At 49.1% G+C, this 21,024-nt stretch overlaps 1 protein-coding gene across 1 annotated transcript in view; it reads left to right on the top strand.

The window, feature by feature from the left end:
• The window catches only part of LOC147888137 (phototropin-2-like), a 189,965-nt gene extending 170,471 nt beyond the window's left edge, over positions 1-19,494 (top strand). Inside the window, exons 11-12 of the mRNA XM_087393295.1 lie at positions 18,358-18,498; positions 19,041-19,494. Coding sequence (XP_087249421.1) covers positions 18,358-18,498; positions 19,041-19,157 — 258 coding nt within the window. The 3' untranslated portion in view covers positions 19,158-19,494. The remainder of the gene's footprint in view (positions 1-18,357; positions 18,499-19,040) is intronic.
• The last annotated feature ends 1,530 nt before the right edge of the window (positions 19,495-21,024 follow it).

Raw genomic sequence — 21,024 nt, 5'->3', positions numbered from 1 at the left:
TTGGGTACTCATACCGAGTCCCAACTTGCACAAACCCACTTGGTCTGTTTCCTTTAGCATATTCATAGTTCAAGGCTATGGCAATTGCTTCATCTAGCGTGTTTGCATACTTAGCCCGAACTTCCATCTTGATCCGATCATTCAGTCTAAAGATAAAATCTTTTACCTGGATTGACTGAGGTAGAGGTTCATAAACCTTCATTACACTTTCTCTAAACTTATCAGTGTATTCCGCCACTGATAAATTTCTTTGACGTAGGTTTCGATACTGATCCCAAGCTCAGGATGCTTCTTTAGTCATTTGCATTTTCGAATAGTGTGGATTTCCACATCCAGCAGGCCATACACTATCTGGTAGAATTGCATTATTGGAGGATGCCTTGCAACAGATTTTAGCGTAACAGTTACAAGCAAATGTAGGGCAATCCAAGCTCAGGAAAATGGTTCATAGTATGTCTACTAGACCATCTGTGAAGAGAAAGGTAAATCTCCAATGGAGCCTGAAACCAGTGTTCATACGGTCGAGCCTAGAAGGGCTAAGGTGCCTAATATTGCCAATTATAGGCCACAAAAGTATTCTGGTCGGATGTCTGACCGTAGTTCCGATATCATAGAGACCTGGTTACACAAATGAGATGAGGCTTTCGCCATTTGTGAAATCCGGAATGATATGAAGAAAATCCGCGAGGCCACCCATATGTTTAATGAGGCAGCGGATAGGTGGTGGATAAAATAGCAGAAAGATGAAGTGGCATCCACTACTTGGGCGGCGCCCTCGTGAGAGTACTTGTTTCTTTTTCGACCTACATGCAAGGTGGGAGAGAGATGACGGATGAATGCAACGTGGTAGAAAGAATGCTACGTGAGATTCACAATGAAAGGGTGATACCCTTTCATTAATGTCCCTTGAGATCACTCAAGTTCCATCTTCCCATTTACACCTACCCTTAGCCTATGACCCATGCACCTACCATTCAATGCACTCTAATGCACCCTTTCCCTTTCCTATTGCCCCTAGGACCTAGACACGTGTGTGCACATCTTTATTACTAATCATTGGCCAATGTTACATAGTTTTGGCGGTACTATTTACACCGCTTGATCGATCATAAATACAAACATATAACCGCGCCATCAAATTGGCGCCTAACAATAATAAAGTTCTAATGACTATTAATTAACTAAATAATCATTTCTCTTGTCATGACACTCCCTCCTGCTTGAATGAGCAGAAGTCCTCTTCTGGATTATTGCTTGTCTCTTCCTCTTATGTGCACTTTCTCTTGTTACTTCTGCCATTGCATCGCCTCTTTGTAATCTGCGAGTATCTGTGGAAAATCTGTAAAGAACTCTTCTTCCATCCATTGTGCATCACTAGCTGGCTGGTTTTTAAACTTCAGTAAATACATATATCTCTTCTTTCCACGAGTACTCTTCTCTTTATGGTATACGATCTTACGATCTGTTCCGGAGTAAGAACTTCAGTCCCATCTTCAAGTTCAGGTTCTTCTTGCTGCTGAGTATCCAAAAACGCAGAAGTATCGCCATGGTATCTCTTCAAATTGCTCACATGAAAGATGTTCTTCATATGCTAGTGGGCTGGTAACTTCAGCTCATACGCTCTGGATCCTTCTTCTGGATATAAAGCTGCTGAAATCTGAAATGGACCATAAAACTTCGGTGCTAGCTTGACATGTTTGGTACTTCCTCTCACTGACTTGATTCTTCTTTTATCAATCTTCAATAAAACCCAATCATCCTCCTTGTAATAAACTTCTTTTCTTTTTTTATTGGCTGCCTTGGATTGTTGAACCTGGGCCTTCTTAATATGTTCTTTTACCTGCTCAATAACCTGTGACATATCCTCAGCAAACTGGTCAGCAGCAAAAATTCGCTCCCCCAAGTGTGTTATTGGAGTGGGTAAACATTGCCCATAGATGATTTCAAATGGGGCTTTCTTGGTGGAAGTATGTACAGTGTTATTATAAGCAAACTCTAACATGGGTAAGAACTCTGGCCACCTTCTAGGTTGGTCATGGACATAAGCTCGAAGTAAAGTAATTATGGTTTGATTGGCATTCTCACTTTGTCCATCTCCTTGAGGATGGAAGGCTGTAGTAAATTTCAGTTTGGTTCCGAGATTCTCTAATAGAGCTGTCCAAAAGTTGCTAATGAAACGGCCATCATTATCGGATACAATGGATTTTGGTAACCCATGTAACCTGAAGATTTCCCTAATGAATAACCTTGCTGTTTCAGGAGCAGACAACTCTTTTTTACAGGGAATAAAATGAGCTTGTTTACTCAGCCTATCTATAACAGTGAAAATCTCCTCAAACTGACCAACCTTGGGGAAACCAGACACAAAATCCATTGTAATGTGTTCCCACCTTTCCGAAGGAATAGGCAAAGGCTGCAAAAGACCAGCAGTCTTACTTGTGTCAGATTTAATGCGCTGACATACGTCACATTGTTGAACAAAGGTCGAAACTTCTTTGTGAAGTTTAGGCCAATGGAAGTATCTCTCAATATTGTCAATGGTTCCTCTAATACCTCTATGTCCAGAATATGGACTCGCATGTAACTCACTCATGACTAGATACCGAAATGTTTTGGGTACACATATGGCACGTCCCAAAAATAAGTATCCATCCACGATGGAATAAGCCTCTAAATCCCCAACCTCATTACGTTGAATCTTCCCATAAATGTCAGCGAAGTCCTCATCTAAAGGATAAGCTTCAACCATTGCTCCTAATGATTTCTCCTTAATCACAGAAACGTGATTAACTTGGGGCCGTCTACTCAAAGCATCAGCTACTAAATTCTCCTTTCCCGGCTGATATTCGATATTTGGTTGCCCAAAGGATTGAATATATTCAGCCCATTTGATTTGTCTTGAAGAGACAATGGGTTGAGAGAACAAGTGCTTGATACTTTGATGGTCAGTCTTAATCTTGAAAGCAGAACCATATTTTTTTTTCCCGAAAAAACAGTGCTAATTATATTACTTCGAAAACAAGATACAAGAGGTCAGCTTATAGCTGACGGGCTGCGTTCACAAACCGGACGCAGCCCAAAAGGTAGCATAATAGATCATACTCTCACGGAGGGATATGCTGAGTGTGAATGAACAGCCATCGGGGTGGTGAGTAGTGCCACCGAAGGCCCTGCGTAGTCTGCTCGAAGAAGAGGCTCTGTGTGTCCCAAGCCTGGAGGAAGCGTCTCCGCTTCTCCTGACCGGCCCGGGAGTCTCCCTGAATCTGGTCCCACTGGCCTCTGAGGGTATGAATAATCTCACTCCAAATCTCCGCCATGATCTGGGCAGTCGAGAAGGAGGTGCCACCAAGAATCTGCGCGCAGCGCGAGGTCCAGATGTGCCATCCTGTAATGCTGCTGATAATCTCCCAGACTGGCTGCCGCTCCCGAACTCCTGTATCAGCCTCTGCTAGGTGCTGTGGGATACCCTCGAGCGGCCCCCACGTCCCCTGTGTGATAAGGAAAGTGGGGTCCTGCTGGCATGCCTCGAACAAGTGATGAAGACCAGGTGCGGTGCTGCACCAACAGAACGCGCCCCAAGTGATCACTCCTAGCTCTGGTGCTGCTCGAGCAAGAAGCCCGAAAGTCCACCTCCACACTTCCTGGGCGCGCGTGCAGCTCCACAGGCAGTGTTTTGGTGACTCCTCATCCGCATGGCAGATCTGGCAACAACCGTCCTGGCCTATCTGCCTCAACCAGCTCCCCACTGGAAGACCTTTGTGGGTAAGAAGCCACAGGAAGTATGAGATCTTCCGCGGCCGCCAGCTCTCCCACAAGGCCTTCCAGAATGCCTGCAAAAAGAACCTGGAAATACCCTGTGCGTACCAGCTAGGACGCTGGGTGGGGGGGCGGCTCTGCATCCTCCCGAGAACTCGCCTGCCCAGAGTCGTACTGTAAGCGAAGAAGGAAGTCGGCCCCTGTCCTGTCACAATCTCTGGCCACCACCACTCTCCTGGGTCCCACTCAAGTTCTGACAAGGCCCGCCCCTCCCAGAGCCAAAGACGCCAAAGCTGCAGCTGGTCCTGCTCGATACTAGGGTCGGTATGCCAGACCTTCCCCAGAAGGCCTACGACCCTAACCCTCTGCCACGGGAGTAGGGGGTCGATGAGCGCATCCTCTCTCCTGAGTCGTCCATCCCCTGAAACCGCGAAGAAGGCAATAGAGGAGTCATCCAAACGTCCTGCGACCACCAGTGGGATGCCACGGGGGGTGAACTGTCCCAGCCAGTGGGTGTCTCCAGGCATGAGGACCTGAGGCTCAGGTGGAGCTAACCAAGCGGCTGGGATCGCACCGTCGATCTCTGTGCGTCTCGCCTGGACTCCGCGTGCACCTCCAGCTGCGTCTGCAAGATCGGCCATCTCCAGATGTCTGTACGTATCCCTCCAAACTCGAAGGGACCGGGCTGGCCCCCTCATCCAGCCGTCCCACCTGATATGTGATCTCTCCCCCAACTGAAGGCCCTCGGCGTCTCTGACCTGCCCATTCCAGACGAGCGGCTGTCGATCGATCTCCTCCTGACAGCTGGGCTGGGACTGAATGAGACTGGGACGGAGCCGCCTCCAAACCATGAGGAGGCTACGAACGAGTGGGGAGCGGGGCTGAGTGAGCGGGGCGGAAGTGAAGATCCACCTGAAGGACGGTAGCCACTCTCCACCTCGGCGCGGGACACAAGAGCCGACTCCCTGCTGAAGTAACATCTTCCACGTCTGCCCCCCTGGGGTCAAACCGCGGATGATAAGCTTGCCTAACAAGGCCTGACTCTGAAGCTCTGGATCAATGACCCCCAGACCACCCTCAGCCTGCGGAAGAATGACTGTCTGCCAAGCAACCCTGGCTCTGGTATCTCTATGCCCATCCTCCCCAGACCAAAGAAAGTTCCGAACCAACCTCCTGAGCTGTGCCACGCTGGATCTCGAGAAGCACCAACAGGAAGCCACATACCAAGCCGTGGCTAGAAGGACCTGGTTAACTACCAAAGCACGACCTGCAAGGGAAAGCTTAGCAGTGCTCCAGAAAGCCAGCTTCCGTCGGATGGAATCTAGCACCGGGAGAAACTGCTGAGCTGGCGTAATGTCTAGGCCAACCTGGAAGCCAAGGTATCTAGCTGTCTGTCCACGTGGAATCCATCTGAAGCCCAGAAATCGCCCCCACTGAGAACACGCCCCCGGGTCTGTGAGAAAACCAACTGATTTGTTCCAGTTGATTTTCGCACCAGCGGCCGAGCAGAAAACCTCCAGGGCCATCCGCACCCTCTCTAGCATCCTCTCATCGTCCTGGACATAAAGGGCTGTATCATCTGCGTACTCTGAGTCCAGAAGCTCCGTGTCCTCCCGGAGTGGAAGGCGAACACCCCTGAGCCCTGTGGACCTCGCCCGAAGGTAGTAAGTCATGGCCTCGGCGAAGAAGAGAAACAGGTAAGGAGCCAGGGGACAGCCCTGACGTACTGATCTCTCCAAGCTGAATCGCTCACCCATCCTGCCTCCAATGATGACCCTGCTGGACGCTGTCCTGTACAAAGCTGAGATACCCTGAATCCAGCCTGCCGGGAAACCTAGCCGCTCCAGCGTCCCCTCCAAAAAGGACCAATCCACGCGATCGTAGGCCTTCTCGAAGTCGAGAAGTAAAATGGCAAGGTGTGATCCGCTGTACTGAGCCCACTCCGCCGCCTCTGAAAAGGTGAAGACATTATCCAGGATACTACGATCCTGGACAAAGCCTGTCTGAGTGTCATGGACGAGGTCTGGAAGTAGAGGTCGAACTCTGGCACTGATCATCTTGGCGAGGATTTTGTAGGCAGTGGTAAGGAGAGTGATCGGACGCCACTGGCGGATCTCCTGTCTATCTCCTCCCTTCGGGATGAGGCAAATCAGTCCCGAGGAAAGGCTCTCTGGCATCTGCCCGCTGCTGAAAATTCCCTGCAGAGCTGCAAGGAGGGGCTGATGGATCTGGTCCCAGAAGGAGGTGAAGAAAGCTCGGGATAGCCCATCCTCACCTGGGCACTTCTGACCATCAATAGCCATCAAGGCCTCCAACATCTCATCCGAGGTGAAAGGCGCCAACAACGTCGCCTGCATGCTAGGCTGGACCAGGGATGGAATGTGCCTCCACACCTCCTCACGGGCCCGACTGGCACGAGGGGCAAGCGGCTCCTGCTGGAAGAGGGTCCTGTAAAAGTCCGTGGCCAACCCCAGGACCTCCCCTGGATCCGTAACGATGTGACCCTCCGCTGTCCTGAGACTCCGAAGCTGATCACCTGCAGCTCTCTGGCCATGCGTCCTAAAGAACTCCCTGCACATCCGGTCACCCTTTCGGGCCCAAAAGGAGCGAGAGGCGTGAAAGGAAAACTCGGAGCGACGCTGGAAAGTCTCCTCCAGGAGGGCTCTGGCTCGAAGGGCCTGGATCCGCAGCTCCTCCGAACCCGGGGAAGCCTGCTGGAGTTGCTGAATGGAGGCGAGGTCCCTCCGAAGAGCTCTCTCTCTGTCCCACCAATCCTGTCGAACCTGTAAAGCTGCGAGCTGGCAGATCTGGCTAGACTCCTGCAGAGCCTGTGCGACTGAGTCTACCAGATCCACGCCCTCCCCCCAATCTCTGTCCCAAAGACTGCAAATGCTACTGCGCACGTCCACCCTCGAGAAGATGGAGTCGGGAATCCTGCAAGATCGGGAGGGGAGGGTCTGGGCTGCCGAATCTAAGGAAAGGAGCACAGGCGCATGATCGGAGAGTGTCGTCCCTGGAACTATACCCGCCTGGCCGCCTCTGCTGATGGCCCAGTCACTGACATAAAATCTATCAAGCCTCTCCAGGAGTCTGCCTCCTTCCCTGCGGAAGCCCCAGGAGAAGTCCAGGCTCCCGTGCCAACGCCGGAAGGACGGGTCTCTCCAGCTGTCCCTCCCTCCCGTCTCGAAGATGAAAGAGTCCCAAGCTGACTGCTCTGCCTGGGCCATACCTGTGAACTCCGGGCCTCTGCCCTGCTGGTCCTCCAGGGTCTCCAGGTTGTTGAAGTCTCCTCCAACAATCCAGGAATCCATGTCTGGAAGAATCCCTGTAAGTGTCCTCCAGAAGGTGGCTCTGCAACGGAGGTCTGTGGGGGCATAAATGTTGAGGATGCCTATTTTGGATCCCTCCAGGTCCAGGCCTACCCAAAGGGCTCGGCCAGGAATCAACGTGCCGTGACCAAAAACTCCCTGGGCTAACTGCTCGCACACGGAAGTACAGACACCCCCACTCCTCCCCTGAGCGCCGATAGAAGGCTCCCAGTAAGTGTAGGACCGTCCAGGGAGAATCTTCCCGCAGCTACGGGAATGAGCCACAGAAAGCTTGTGCTCCTGGAGCAGAAGTACATCCAAACGACCAATCACTGCAGGCTGAAGTTCCTGCCGCAAAATGAGCTTCCTGGGACCACGGGTGCCAGAGGAGTGAAACCCGTTCACATTCCAGGATACGAGGTGTAAGCTCATGGAGAGGGAGGGGGGGCTGCGAACAACTGTCTGCTCGCGGTCGAAGTCGAAGAAGAACCAGACGTATCGGAATGGAGGCGCTGCCGCTTATGAGAAGGTTTGGAGGGGGAGACGGGGTCGTCCTGCCCGTTCTTCAACACCTTCAGCAAAGGCGAGAGGCCTTTGGTGCCATGAACAAATGCTTTCTCGAGCCAGCTCGAGATCTCTGAAGAGGTCATCCCGTAGAAGGTTCGGAGTTTCTGCTGGGACCAAGCTCTGACATCCTGGGGGAGAGGCCATGACAGGGGAGGTCGGAGGATCACTATCAGTCGGAAGCGTTTGGCGGCGCAACGCCACCGCAAGCGCACGTCGCCCTCGGACCACTGAGTCTCGAGGAGCTGCCCACCGGACGGGCCTATCCAGGAACACACCTGGGCGTGCGTCTGCTCTCTGAGAGCCTCCCAAACCGAGTCGTCTGTCCAGGTCTCGGTGCCATCACTGAGGAACGTGAAAGCGAAGCTAGGGCCATCCCTGGGAGCCAAGGCACCAATCCTCCCATCCGCCCCTTTGCGGAGCAGGAAAATACTGATGTCGAGACAAGCCGGGAAGGTCCCAAGGTCGGCTACATCCAGGTAGTCCCAGGGGCCAGATCTGTAGAAGTCTCGCGGAAGCTCTCTCTCATGGAGCTGAGACCCAACTGAGTCTACCACTGAGGGGCTAGCGGGAAGGGAAGCCTGCTCCACTGGTGGTGTAGACTCCGGGTGTCCTGCCAGCGAGGGGGGAGGGGGAGGAGGCTGAGGGATAGGCAGCTCTGACTCCACGGAGGCGACTGGCGGAGGAGGTGGAGGAGGTGGAGCGGGGGCTGCACACGGCTGGGAAGCCGGTGGTGCAGCTAACTCTGAGGGAGAGGCGAGGGGGACCAGGGGGGGGGGGGGATGGGGGTGCAGCTGGAGCTGGGGCTGAGAGGGAGGAAGAGAAGACTGAGGAAGAGGAGGCAGGGGCTGAAACTGCGGGTCGGGCGACGGGGGGGGGGGGGGAGACTGGGGAGGGGGCTGGGGCGGGGAGGAAAGGGGCGGGGGAACGGGAGAGAGGGGGAACTGAGGCTGTGGAGGGCGGGCTGCCGTCGAAGAAGAAGCTCTCCCAGACCCCTGGGGCGGCTGCCTGACAGGTCTCTGGGGTGCTGCTGCAGGAAGGGTAACCTCTGCCTCCTTGCCTTTATCCGAAGTCTTCTTGTTCTTTCCCCTTTTCCTTTTAACCTCGGTCCAACCGCCCACAACCTCTGGACCCGACTCCTGCTGTCTCGGCTCCTCCTGACGTGGCTGTCCAGGGGGTGGGGGTGGGGGCGGAGGGGTCGGGGGCGGGGGAGGTCGAGACGAGCTGGCGAACCGTGGACAAGCAGCCGCCAAGTGCCCAAAGCCGTGGCACCGCAGGCACTGACCTGGCTGTCCGGTGACTATCATGCTCTGGGTGATACTGCCGGCACCTGTCACAATCTCGATCACATCAGGGAGAGTCGCAGGATCCGCCACCGCCACTCGGACTCGGGGGGCTCCTGCCGTGGTCACCGCGTCGGCAAAGGTGTCGTGCATAACCCAGCCAAAATGGGAGCCCAAGTCCCTGACAATCGGGCGCAACTCTGCAGCAAGCCCTGGAAAAACAAGTGTCACTGGGTGTCGAGGTATGCGGAACCGAGCATCGAACTCCGCTGCGCTGAATCCACGGTACCACGGGACTATCATGATAATCTTCCCATCCACCGAGGTGGGGCAACCTCCTGAACACGAGATGACTGTCGCTCTGTCAGGATAACGCGGTAGGCATCTGGAGAGGGAGGGTCCGACTGGGCCTCCGGATCCGGGCAGGGGGCCGCCATACCGCCAAGACTAACTGCAAGCTTCCGATGGGGAGTATGAACAGGCTGCCACCCCAAAAAAGGGGGGACGAAGCGGTAGGTGGAGCCTGGGGGTGAGGCGGGCGAGGCGGGGTGAGGGGGCGGGGGGGGTTGGAGCGGAGGGCGGGGTGAAGGGATCGGGGTGCGGGGAACGGGAGGGCGCGGGAGGGCGGGGGGGGGGGGGGGTGGCGGGGGTGGAGAGGTAAAGCGGGGGGCGGGGAGAGCGAAATGGAGGCGGGGGGGCGGGTGAGGTGAGAGGGGACGGCGGGTGAGGCAGAGCGGGGGAGGGAGGGGGTGAGGCGAAGCGAGGGGGGGGGAGGGGTGAAGCGAGGTGGGGCGGAGGGGGGCGGAGTGGATGAGAGCGGAGGGGGGGGATGAGAGGGCGGCTGAGACGAGGGGAAGGGGGGGGGTGGAGGCGTAAGGAGGGGGCGGCGAGGGTGAAGTGAGAAGGAGCGGGGGAGAAGGGGGGATTAGAGGCGAAGGGAGGGGGCGGCGGGGGGTGAGGGGAGATGGAGCGGCGCGGCGGGGCGGGGCGGGAGAACAGTGAGGGGGGGGTGGTTTGGAGCGAAGCGGCGGGGGGCGAGAGAGAACAGCGAGGGGGGGGGGCGAGAGCGAGGCGAGGCGAGGGGAGGGGCGCAGCGAGGTGGCCGGCGGGTGAGGGGGAGGGGGAGCGGGGGGCGAGGGCGGAAGGGGAGGGAAGGGAGCGGAGGTGGTGGCGGCGGGAGGAGGAGCTAAGGGAGGTAGAGCGAGCGGCGGTAGGGGGGAAGCTCACAGGAGCACACAAGTCAGGAAACAGTATATGGTCCATAACAGGACATGTTAGGAAGCCACACACGAAAATAGGAAAACCAATACATCTTTTTAAAGCAGAACCATATAAATAATGCTTCCATAACTTTAGAGCATGAATGACTGCCAATAACTCCTTCTCATACGTGATATATTTCAATTCAGCCCCTTGAAGTTTTCTACTCTCATAAGCAATGGGATGCCCTCCTTGCATCAACACTGCCCCAATCGAGATACCACTAGCATCCGTACATACAACAAAGAACTCTTTGTCCATGTCCGGAAGTGTTAACACTGGTGCAGTCACTAATGTTCTCTTAAGCTCCTCAAAAGCTACTTGGTGAACCTCTCCCCACTCATACAAGGAATGCTTCTTCAACAAATCTGTTAGTGGGGAAGCAAGACGTGCAAAATTCTTAATGAATCTGCGATAATAACTACACATCCCTAGGAAGGATCTCAGCTCATGTAAGTTTTTGGGTATTGGCCATTCAATTATGGCCTTGACCTTTTTAGGGTCAACCCGAATTCCCTCGGCAGACACAATGTGTCCCAAATACTCTATTTCTGTCTTGAAGAACTCACTCTTCTTGATATTTAAGAACAATCGATCCTTCCTTAGGAGCTCCATCACCTTAGCAAGGTGATCCTTATGCTCTTCCTCATTCTGGCTGAACACTAAAATGTCATAAAAAAAGACTATGACAAATTTACCCAAGTAGGGTCGCAAAACCCTTCTCATCAGCCTACTAAAAGTGGCTGGAGCATTAGTTAGGCCAAAAGGCATGACCAAAAACTCATAATGTCCAGTGAGAGTGCGAAAAGCAGTCTTATGTTCATGCCCAGCTTTCATACGAAGTTGATGATAACCAGATTTCAAATCCAATTTGCTAAAAACTTTAGCACCTTTAAGCATATCCAATAAATCATCCACTCTTGGAATCGGATACCGGTTCTTAATCGTAAGTTTATTCAAAGCACGGTAATCTATACACATACGATATGATTCATCCTTCTTCTTAACCAATAATACAGGTGCTCCAAATGGAGAACTGCTTGGTCGAATCAGGCCTTTTTGCAACAGATCTTCAATTTGTTTTTCTACCTCCTCCATTTCTATCCTGTTCATCCTATATGGGGCTCTACATGGAGGGGAAGCTCCTGGCTCTAAGTCTATGGCATGATCATCTTCTCTCTCCATGGGTAGTTCGAATGAGTCATCTCTTGAAAATCGATCCTCATAAGCTCTAAGGAACTCATTTCTCTTCCGATCTTCTTTTGAGATATGAAGATCTCGTGAATCCCGTATATACACAAGATTACAATCTACCCCTCTTTTTACCAATCTTTTGGCTTGGGTAGGAGTAATCAATGGAATTGTATACACGTCCCGATCCCCTACGATCCTTATGTTTTCATCCTTATGTACAAAGCAACAATGATGAGTATGAGGATGAATAGCAGGGTTAAAATCATACCGCCATGGTTTACCTAGTATCATGTCAACGTCTTGTAAAGGGGCTACTAGAAAATCCCTTCAATCTCTATATTTTTGTATACGAAAAGGAATATTTCGTACTATGGATGTGTCTTCTTCATTGTGTCCCCTAAAAGCTCCTGAAAGCGACATGTTTTTTATAGGTTCTGGTTTAAGATGGAGTAATTTTGCCAATCTATCACTTACTAAGTCATAATTACATCCATCATCTAGGAGAACCACTATTCTCTGTCCATTCACGAATCCATACACCTTAAAAAGATCATGAGGCCCAAAGGTATTGGCTGAATGGACAGCATTCACTATTGGATAGTCACAGTAGATTTCGAGGGTGACAAGGTAGAAGCCTCACCCTCCTGCTTGGATGCCTTGGCTTTTCCTTTTACTGAATTCGTCTTGGCAATCTTAGCCAAGAGAACGGGACACTTATGCCATACGTGCCCTGGCTTATGTTTCTTACAACCGAAACATTTTCCTTCCTTAATCAACTTCCTCTTCTCTTCGTCAGTCATAGAAGGAAATGGCACCCATCCAAGACGTGATTGGCTATTCACATTCCTTACAAGAGCTTTACCCTTCCCTTTATTATTCTTAAACCGGTTTGGTTTCCTAAAAGTGGGTATATTATTGGTCTTAGATGATGACCCATACTCCTTATTGAAGGGTTTACGAGGATTCAATTTTCTCTCGGCTATTTCAGCCAGCTTAGTGAGGTCCTTAAGCGTGGTCGGGTTAAACATTTCAACCTCGTACCTTACTTTTGGGCTTAAAGCTGCTAAATACTTCTTTCTCCTATCTTCCTCACTCTTTTCGGGTAACTCTAGAGAGAGTTTCCAAAATCTGGCTGTAAAATCTGCATTACTCTCATTATCGAACTGCCTAAACCTCTCCCAACGAAAGGTTAGGTTAGGTTCTCTTCATGCCTCGGTGGCATGAAAGTGGTTTTTAGTTGCTCCACAAATTTAGCCCATTCATGAATAGGCTCTTTTCCTGTTTGTGACAAGGACCACCACATTAGAGCATCCTTCTGCAGATGCAATGTGGCAAGAGCAAGCTTCTCTTGCTCGGTCTTGTCTTGATGGGCAAAGTATAGCTCAAAATGACGAATCCAATTGAGGATTTTGTCAGCCTCCCTTGCCCCATCATATTTCAGGAACTCAATTCTCTCTCCCGGTTGGAATTTGGACCTCTTAGAAGGGTTACTCAACTCTTCATCCCCGAAGTTTAAAGTCCTCTTAGTCCCTAATCTTGTCATAATGGACTGCTCAATCATATTGCTAAGCTGGAAAACCAGCTTATCAACAGGAGTCTCCTCTCTTCCTCTTGCACTTGGATTAGAATCCATGTGTATTGGGTTTTGAGTTAAAGGCGTGAACTCATCACCTTGTTCTTGGCTGGTCTCATTTCTTCTTTCATTACGAAAGGAGAACTCCCTATCAGTAGGTTCTTGAAGGAGAGACTGCTGTAAATCTATTTGTGGGTTATCATACTCAAGATGTGTATAACTCTCACCTAATCCATCCTCTTCAAGAGGGGCTGAAGGTGTTCTTTCTCTCTCTCCTTGGGGTAATGGAGGAAAAGGAATAAGTTCATTGTTATATGTCCCTTCCCCTTCCATTCTTTCCTTTTATTAATACAAGAGAGAAAATGTCTTGCTGTAATTTCAAAAAAGAAGGTTTATTTTACAGCAAACTTCAAGTGTTGTAGAGGTGGTGGTACTCATCCGAATCCCGCTTCGTTTGTGTTGAGAAGACACTTAAAATGACCTCCTTTCCCTTCTCTTTGAAGCTTTTCTTCTTGTATTTCTGCTGTAAACTGGTACGCTCCGTTTGGGCTACTTGTTTTGAGCGGATTGGAGCTCTAGATACCGTTATAGGGGTTACTTGATGGGTGGATCACTCCCTTAAAATCTTATTCCGATCCGACTTCCGGTTGGGTAGAACGGGAATCCCTTTTTCTCACGGTTTAAGGGTACATTCACATTGGGGGGGGGGGGGGGGGGGCAAAAGAGAACACCCCGTTCGCCGTTCGCCGTTGAAGGCCAAAATTTTTCAGAAAAAACCCCTTGTCTCAGAACCTCGAGATCGATCGATCGTGATCCTTTTCCGCCAACCTCTCTTGCGACTTCCGTCGTTCACAACTGTCGCCCTCTTCTCGTCCCGCCCGTGGATCGTCGCCGCTCTGATACCAAATGTGGAAATCCACACGATTCGAAAATGCAAATGTGTGCAATGCATGCAGAATTTGAATGCCGATTGGCCCTCCAATGGGGAAGAGCGCCCTCGTGAGAGTACTTGTTTCTTTTTCGACCTACATGCAAGGTGGGAGAGAGATGACGGATGAATGCAACGTGGTAGAAAGAATGCTACGTGAGATTCACAATGAAAGGGTGATACCCTTTCATTAATGTCCCTTGAGATCACTCAAGTTCCATCTTCCCATCTACACCTACCCTTAGCCTATGACCCATGCACCTACCATTCAATGCACTCTAATGCACCCTTTCCCTTTCCTATTGCCCCTAGGACCTAGACACGTGTGTGCACATCTTTATTACTAATCATTGGCCAATGTTACATAGTTTTGGCGGTACTATTTACACCGCTTGATCGATCATAAATACAAACATATAACCGCACCATCAAATTGGCGCCTAACAATAATAAAGTTCTAATGACTATTAATTAACTAAATAATCATTTCTCTTGTCATGACACTGGATGCGACACCTGCGGGGTTGGCCGGACTCCCGACTCTACGGGATCCACCCTAGAAGCTTCTTCTTCTACTTCCATTTAGGTCAATGGGTGTGTGTGTGTGTTTTTAACACACACCTGAATTGTATCTACAATCGAAATTCCAACTCCCAAAATTACAGCTAACCAGAGATATATAAACTGCAAACCAAAACCACTTTTCCCTATGCTAAGGAAACTCTGCAATCTCAGAAACCTCAAATCCTTTCCAAATCCGTAAATCCAAAAGCATAATCTCGTTCCCAATCTAGCCCACACACCTTGAAACTTTAGAAATTTAACCACAAAATAAAACAAAGGAGAAAAGGAAATCGAAAGCCCCCTGGTATCTCCACGTGATCAACACATGCCAAGGTTCTAGCACCTAGAGTTGATCGCAAATAGCGGGTCTACTCCAGGCCCTTATGTGGAACCACCTGCAGGTTGCAGGCTTGTCCCAAGTACATATGGGACAGCTACAGCTGACCCAGATGATCACAAAGAACCTCCAGCACACTCTAGGATAGTACAAGCTGATGCGAACCTATCCCAAGGGTCCCCAAGGACAGTTGAATTCGAATCAAGAGCAAGTGTCATTTCAAGGTCAATCCACACTAGTGGCCACTTATCCATCACAATTTTCTGAGTTGTAATAATTTCGACCTTCTTTAAACCTGCCGTTATTTCTAGTGATAGCTCATTTTTGACATCTAAAGAGGCGACTTTCTCCTTTTTTCTCGTTGGTCGAAGAGTGTTCCTTTTGTTGTGCGTTTATCCCCAATTCATGATTTAAGCGCAAGTCAGCATCACTATTCTCCTTTTTCCATCCAGAATTCCCTGTCACATGTAAAACTTGGAAGTTTCCCCCAAGAATAGTTCACAGCAAATGCACGTAGCTCTGCGGACTACCAGGTCCAATAGCCGAGCCCACGACTAGCAAAGCCATTTGTCGGCCCGGCAGGTCGAGTGCCATCCGTTCAACATTATCGTAGCGCATGAACTTTGCAGAGCAATTGACCCACGATTCGAACGCCAACTAGCCTTGCGTTGACTCGGCCTTTTAGATTTTGTAGATGCTGCTTGAACCCATGCCCATGCGGGTGACGGGATATCTCAAGTCGAGCCTGTGAGCAATACGTGCACATAGCAATCCTTTCTACACCCACTCCGCGTAGTAGTTTGCCATCACGAGGCTTGCCAAGCAAGGACTCACAATTGCGCCATCACCCAAGCCGCGCGACGCCCGTTCAGGTTAGTTCTCAGCGATCTTCAACTCCGCAATTGAAGTCTTACACAACGACGGCTCCGAATGCCTCATCCACAGAGGAGACCTCCTTTGTTGCTTTCACAACAACGGATGCTTCAACGAAGAGCTTGAACTCTGAGCGAAACGTCGCTCCAAACTCCCACAACCTAATGCAATGATTCGACCAAGGCTCTGATACCAAATTATCACAACCAAAACTACAAGCTCAGTCAAGACCACGAATTTGACGAATACAAAATAACAGGGGATGGCACAATGAATAACCGCCCAGCCATTTCTTTGGTTCAGCAAACTCATCCAAATCTAACACGTGAGAAGTACCTGCATGCTGAATACCAAAGCCCACGATTCCCTAGATGGATCTAGTATGCCACATGTCTACATTTGAGGGCATCTCCTCAATGCATCTCTTGGGATATCATTGAAATCTTTTGCCCCTTGGCACATTTAATGCATTTAGACCCCTTAGCCTTAGATCCACCTAGTCATGCCATGTCCCCCTCACCAAGGACCTTGACCTTGATTCCTTTTTTATCATTTACGTGAAGCCCAAACAAATATAATACAAACATTGATCCTTTAAAGGAAAATGTCGACTGACCCTTCCGAGGTCATGTTGCCTCAACTTGAGCGTAACACTGTCTCTGGTGAAAGACCGTAGACGGTAAGACCCCCCCCTCCCCCTTCCCCGCCTCCCATTCCCTCTGGATGGTCAATGCTCCCTACTTGATGCTAGGAGTGTCTCCCTACACATTTCCATCGGGATCAATGTAGCTCCAACATATTGTGCTGGGAGGGAGAGAAAGGTGATCAGATCCTGTGTTACCACCATCTGCATATCCTGCGCTGATCCGATCACCAAGTATCCTTGACACAAGCCATAATTCACAAAGCCTCCCCTATGAGAGAGAGAGAGAGAGAGAGAGAGAGAGAGAGAGAGATGGAGCAGTAATATTGAGAAATCATGTATAAGGATTGATGTATGGGAGGTTTTTAATTATAATGGGTCTGATACAGCAGTTTAACCTTTAGGAGCTTTTGGATGTTGAATTTGCAGATGATACATCAGTTTATTTGGAGGTCATGGCCTTTGTTTTTGATATGGAGGTGTTTTGCTTGGCTTCGGGAGCTCTCATAAACTCTCATAAATCCTACAGGATTTGGGTTAGTGATTCACTCCATCCTCATGGGAGCTCACAGACGAACTTCACTTGGGTTCCTAGAGGGACAGCAGTGTGATACCTGGATTGTCGTGTAGGCATGGACATCATGGCGGAGCAGCAATTGGCCCGCTTTCTTTTGAGCAATGACACAAGCTCCTTGATTTTGCATCGACCAAGGTAAGAGACTCATCTGGAGTTTCATTTGGTCAGGGGGAGATTGGAAGTCCATCCAAGGAGAAGGTCACATGGTCAGTCATTATTCAGCCCCAGTCCAAAGGAGGTTGAACCAGAGTGCGAGAGTAAGGCTTTATTTGGTGAATCTCTTTGTCAGGGGCTTACTTCCTAGAAGGGAGCCCTGGAAGCAGCTTCTTCTTCACAGAGTACATGAGATCCGGCCATAGCTAGGAGGGCTCTAGGCTTTGGGAGCCTAGGGCTTCTCATGTCGGCAGAGTTCAGAGGAGAGATTTGCAGCATCCGTCTGTAGAGTTTGGGACTCAGTGAGAGAACCTCTCTTTCAGAGACATCCCAAGGAAGGAGGCGACAACCTCTTCTTGGCCTTTACAAATATTGAAGTGGGACCTAGGCGAGCGGTGTTGGAGAGATCCTCGTGTCTTGGATGTGCTAGAGATCTCATTTTTTGCTATTTGGTAAAACTAGGAAGGAGGATTCAGATGCAGAGAATTGATAGGTGCATCTCAGAAATTCCTATAAGATTTTTGGCACAGGCTATGGGACAAATTCATGCCCAGGAAGGTCTCTCTTTTTCTTTGGTTGATAGGTCACAGAGCCCTGGCAGTGGGCACACGGCTAGGATATGGATGCAGACAGGTGGCTTGTTTGAGATGTGGCTTTGGAGAGGAGAGTCAGAGGCACTGTATTTGGGATTGCTCACATGCAGTCCTCTGGATGCGAGCCTTGATGTTGGTCTTTGCTAGCACCCAAGGAGAGATGAGGGTGACCTTGGTCACTTGATCATTGCAACTAGCGACTTCTTCCTCAGGCACTCGCTTAACAAAGAGATTTGCCCTTATCAGCACCCATGATATTATGTTGAACACGAACATTTCATGTAGAAAAAAGTTTCCAACAACAGCCATCCCAAGATGGTATTTCAGCAATTGCATGCACCCTAAACACAAACCAAAGGAATTAAACGTTAATAAACCATACAAATCCCCTTTATCTCTTGGTTTTATCATTGGCCAGCATGTCACTCAGGTCTTTCACAGCTTATGGGCGCAATCTCATAGATTTGGACTATAACTACTAGTATATATGGTCATTTCAGAGACCTTGCATTTGTAAAGAGAATAAACAATGCCCGAGTATGATTTGCCTTCTGTAGTCTGTGATCAAACCTCTGTCTTATCATAGGAATGTGTATGTGTGTGTGCATGGTTAGGGAGACTCACCAGAACGTGTGGTGCCCATCCAAGTGTATTTTATTGGCAAGGTTAGAAAACTATAAGAATATTGACATCACGCTTTAATTCATAGTTCTCATTGCTGGTTCTGATAGCAAGAAAATGTTGTGTGCAGACAAGCCTGGCTGCAAGGCAGTTGATGAACGGGCTGCTGCAGAGAGATCCAGAGAGCAGGCTTGGCTCACAAAGTGGAGCCAATGAAATTAAAAAGCACCCTTTTTTCCGTGGCATCAACTGGACGCTCATTCGTTGCATGGTTTGCACGTCCTTATTATTCTCTCTCTACTTCAAATCTGATACCTCTTGTTGTGATGATACTAGAGTCGGATTCATTAAGCATTTTCTGTTGCAAAATATCATGTGCTTCTTTAACTTGTGTGCATATGTGCTTTGTGCATGCACATGCGCACATGTTTGTGCAAGGCATGTGTGCTCATTAGTGTAATGTGCATGTGTGAAGTGTGTGTGTATAAAATGTGCAGACGAGTATAAGTGTGCTTGTGGGTGTGCATGGAGGTATTGTGCACGTATGCACTGTGAGTGTGTAAGTGTGAGTGCGTGCATGTGTGTGGGCATGTGTTCATTGTTTTGAAGTTCAGAAAAAGGCTCTGAATATGTGTGCCACTGCCAATCAAGACTTTGAATACTGGTTGTGCAACTGTTTCCAAGGTCCGACTGTGTATCAGTGCTTTTATTTCTGAACTTCACTGGCAGCTAATAGACGACTATGTTACATATACCATAAAAAAACTTCACTTTTCATCTTTGGATATTCACCAGCCAAATCCTTTTGTGCAGAGACCTCCTTCATTGGACTCTCCAATGCTTTTTATCGAAGATGAAATGGATAGAGACCCAGATGAAGATCTAGAATGGGATAATTTCGAGGCTAGCAATCCCATTGATTATTTCTGATCACGTAATTATGGCCCTTCGTTTGTAGCTTGCAGATTCTGGTACTCCCTGTTGAGTCTGTACTTCATTGTCGCAATGCATGCTATGTTACCACTGCCATTCATAAGAGACAGCCTGGGAATTTTCCATTTAAAAATTCTTCCACTATGTAGGGTCTACGTTTCATAATTCCTAGAAGCACTATTGAAATTCAGTATTGATTAATTTGACTATGTACATAGAACAAGGATGAAATTGAGAACCTAGAATTCAATGGTTCTGTGCTTTCATTTGAACGAATAGTTTGGAGCATATAATTAGTCACCTTTGTGGACATTTTTCAGTGATATTTCTACCTTGCAGAGATCTACCGTGGTCACAAACAACTCAAAATACATCCAGTCTGTTCTACTAGCTTGTTTATTTAAATAAAGGTTATCTGTAATTTATCTTAGTTCTTTGGATTGCTTCCAATTAAATTACCAGAGCAGCACTGTTCATAAATCCGAGAGAGAAATTCAGCTGATAGTTGCATTGGAGAAAGAAGTTTGTCTCACAGAGAATGATCACACAGTTAATTAGAGCCAGAAGTAGCTGAGTTGCTACAGTCGGTTGTAAGAAGATAATCTGTATACTCGATGATTAGGCAGCTGCTCCTGTAGCAACGCAAGGTTTGGATAGGGCGATGCGCTCTTGAATGCGCATGCACTTGTTTGAATTTGGACATAAGTGACTTGGTAAAGACTATGACTCTGCTAGTTGCCATTCGTCTCTACCATAGGCACGTTTCTATTCTCCTATTGCGTTGTACTGCCACATGGGGCCATTGGGAGGGCCTTCCGGGGAGAAAGCCGGCCGCCGGCCAGCCGGAAGCCAAAATCCGGTCGGATTCAATTGGGAAGGGCCGGCATGTGGCCTTTCCCGGCAGGAGGTGTCACATCGCGCCACGTGGATTTCAACCACCAGTTTTGGATTCCGTGTTACTGGATTTTGGGGGGCATTTTCTGGTACGGTGGAGATTAGATCGCCATCGACCTTCAACCTTAACAGAGTGGGTGGGGATTACGACACAAGGTCTTCGTTCATGATTTGGTTCCAATCTATCTACTTTCACGGAATTAAAAAAGGAGAGAAAAAACGATGGTAGAGGGGAACTCTTAACTTTGATGGTGGGATTCCAAGGTTTTGGAAATGAGAACATCGAAGAGAGAGATTCCTCTCCAATAAGATCTATAATTTGAATATCAACACAAAATACAAGAAAGTCTTTGCTTGCTCCATTTCTCATATGTTCTTGCCCTTCACATTGTTGCATGCTTTGAGGTTGTGAACACACACACACTTTTTTTTTGGTTGTGAAACCATTGATTCAATTAATTAAAAAGATTTACAATCCCTACCAACGGTGTGGTAGCTAGAAGTAGTGGGAAAATACCTCCAAAAGATACAAGACCAAATCATAGAGCAGGACAACAAGGATTTGCTCGACTTTGTTGAGAGTACCCCAAACACCATGAGGAATCTGTTTTTGAATTACAACTTGACTCCCCTCCGTTAGCCTTGCCTCCACAGAAAGCTTGGGATAAAGTGTTTTTGAGAAACTAATCACTGAAGGGGGATCTTATGGATAGATGATGAAGTGGTGTCCCATTGGACACCTCTCTTTATCCTCAAATGTCGGTGTTTGTGTGTATGCGCGCGCATGCACGCACTCATGCGCACACATTACTTCTTGGTGGAACGACCGGATCCAACAAGCTCTAACCATGAACAAAATAAAACCCTACTATGGGAGGAGCAGCATTGCTTAGGAGGATATGCCATTACGAAAGGAAACTAAGTTAGAGGTTTCTTCTTATGCTTTTTAACCCACGTAACTTCCTTGCAT

Source organism: Dipteris shenzhenensis, chromosome 22 (genome assembly GCF_047967505.1).
Source record: "Dipteris shenzhenensis isolate YYH24624 ecotype China chromosome 22, Dip_SZ_1.0, whole genome shotgun sequence".
Classification (NCBI taxonomy): domain Eukaryota; kingdom Viridiplantae; phylum Streptophyta; class Polypodiopsida; order Gleicheniales; family Dipteridaceae; genus Dipteris; species Dipteris shenzhenensis.
This window is presented reverse-complemented; position numbering and strand designations above follow the sequence as displayed.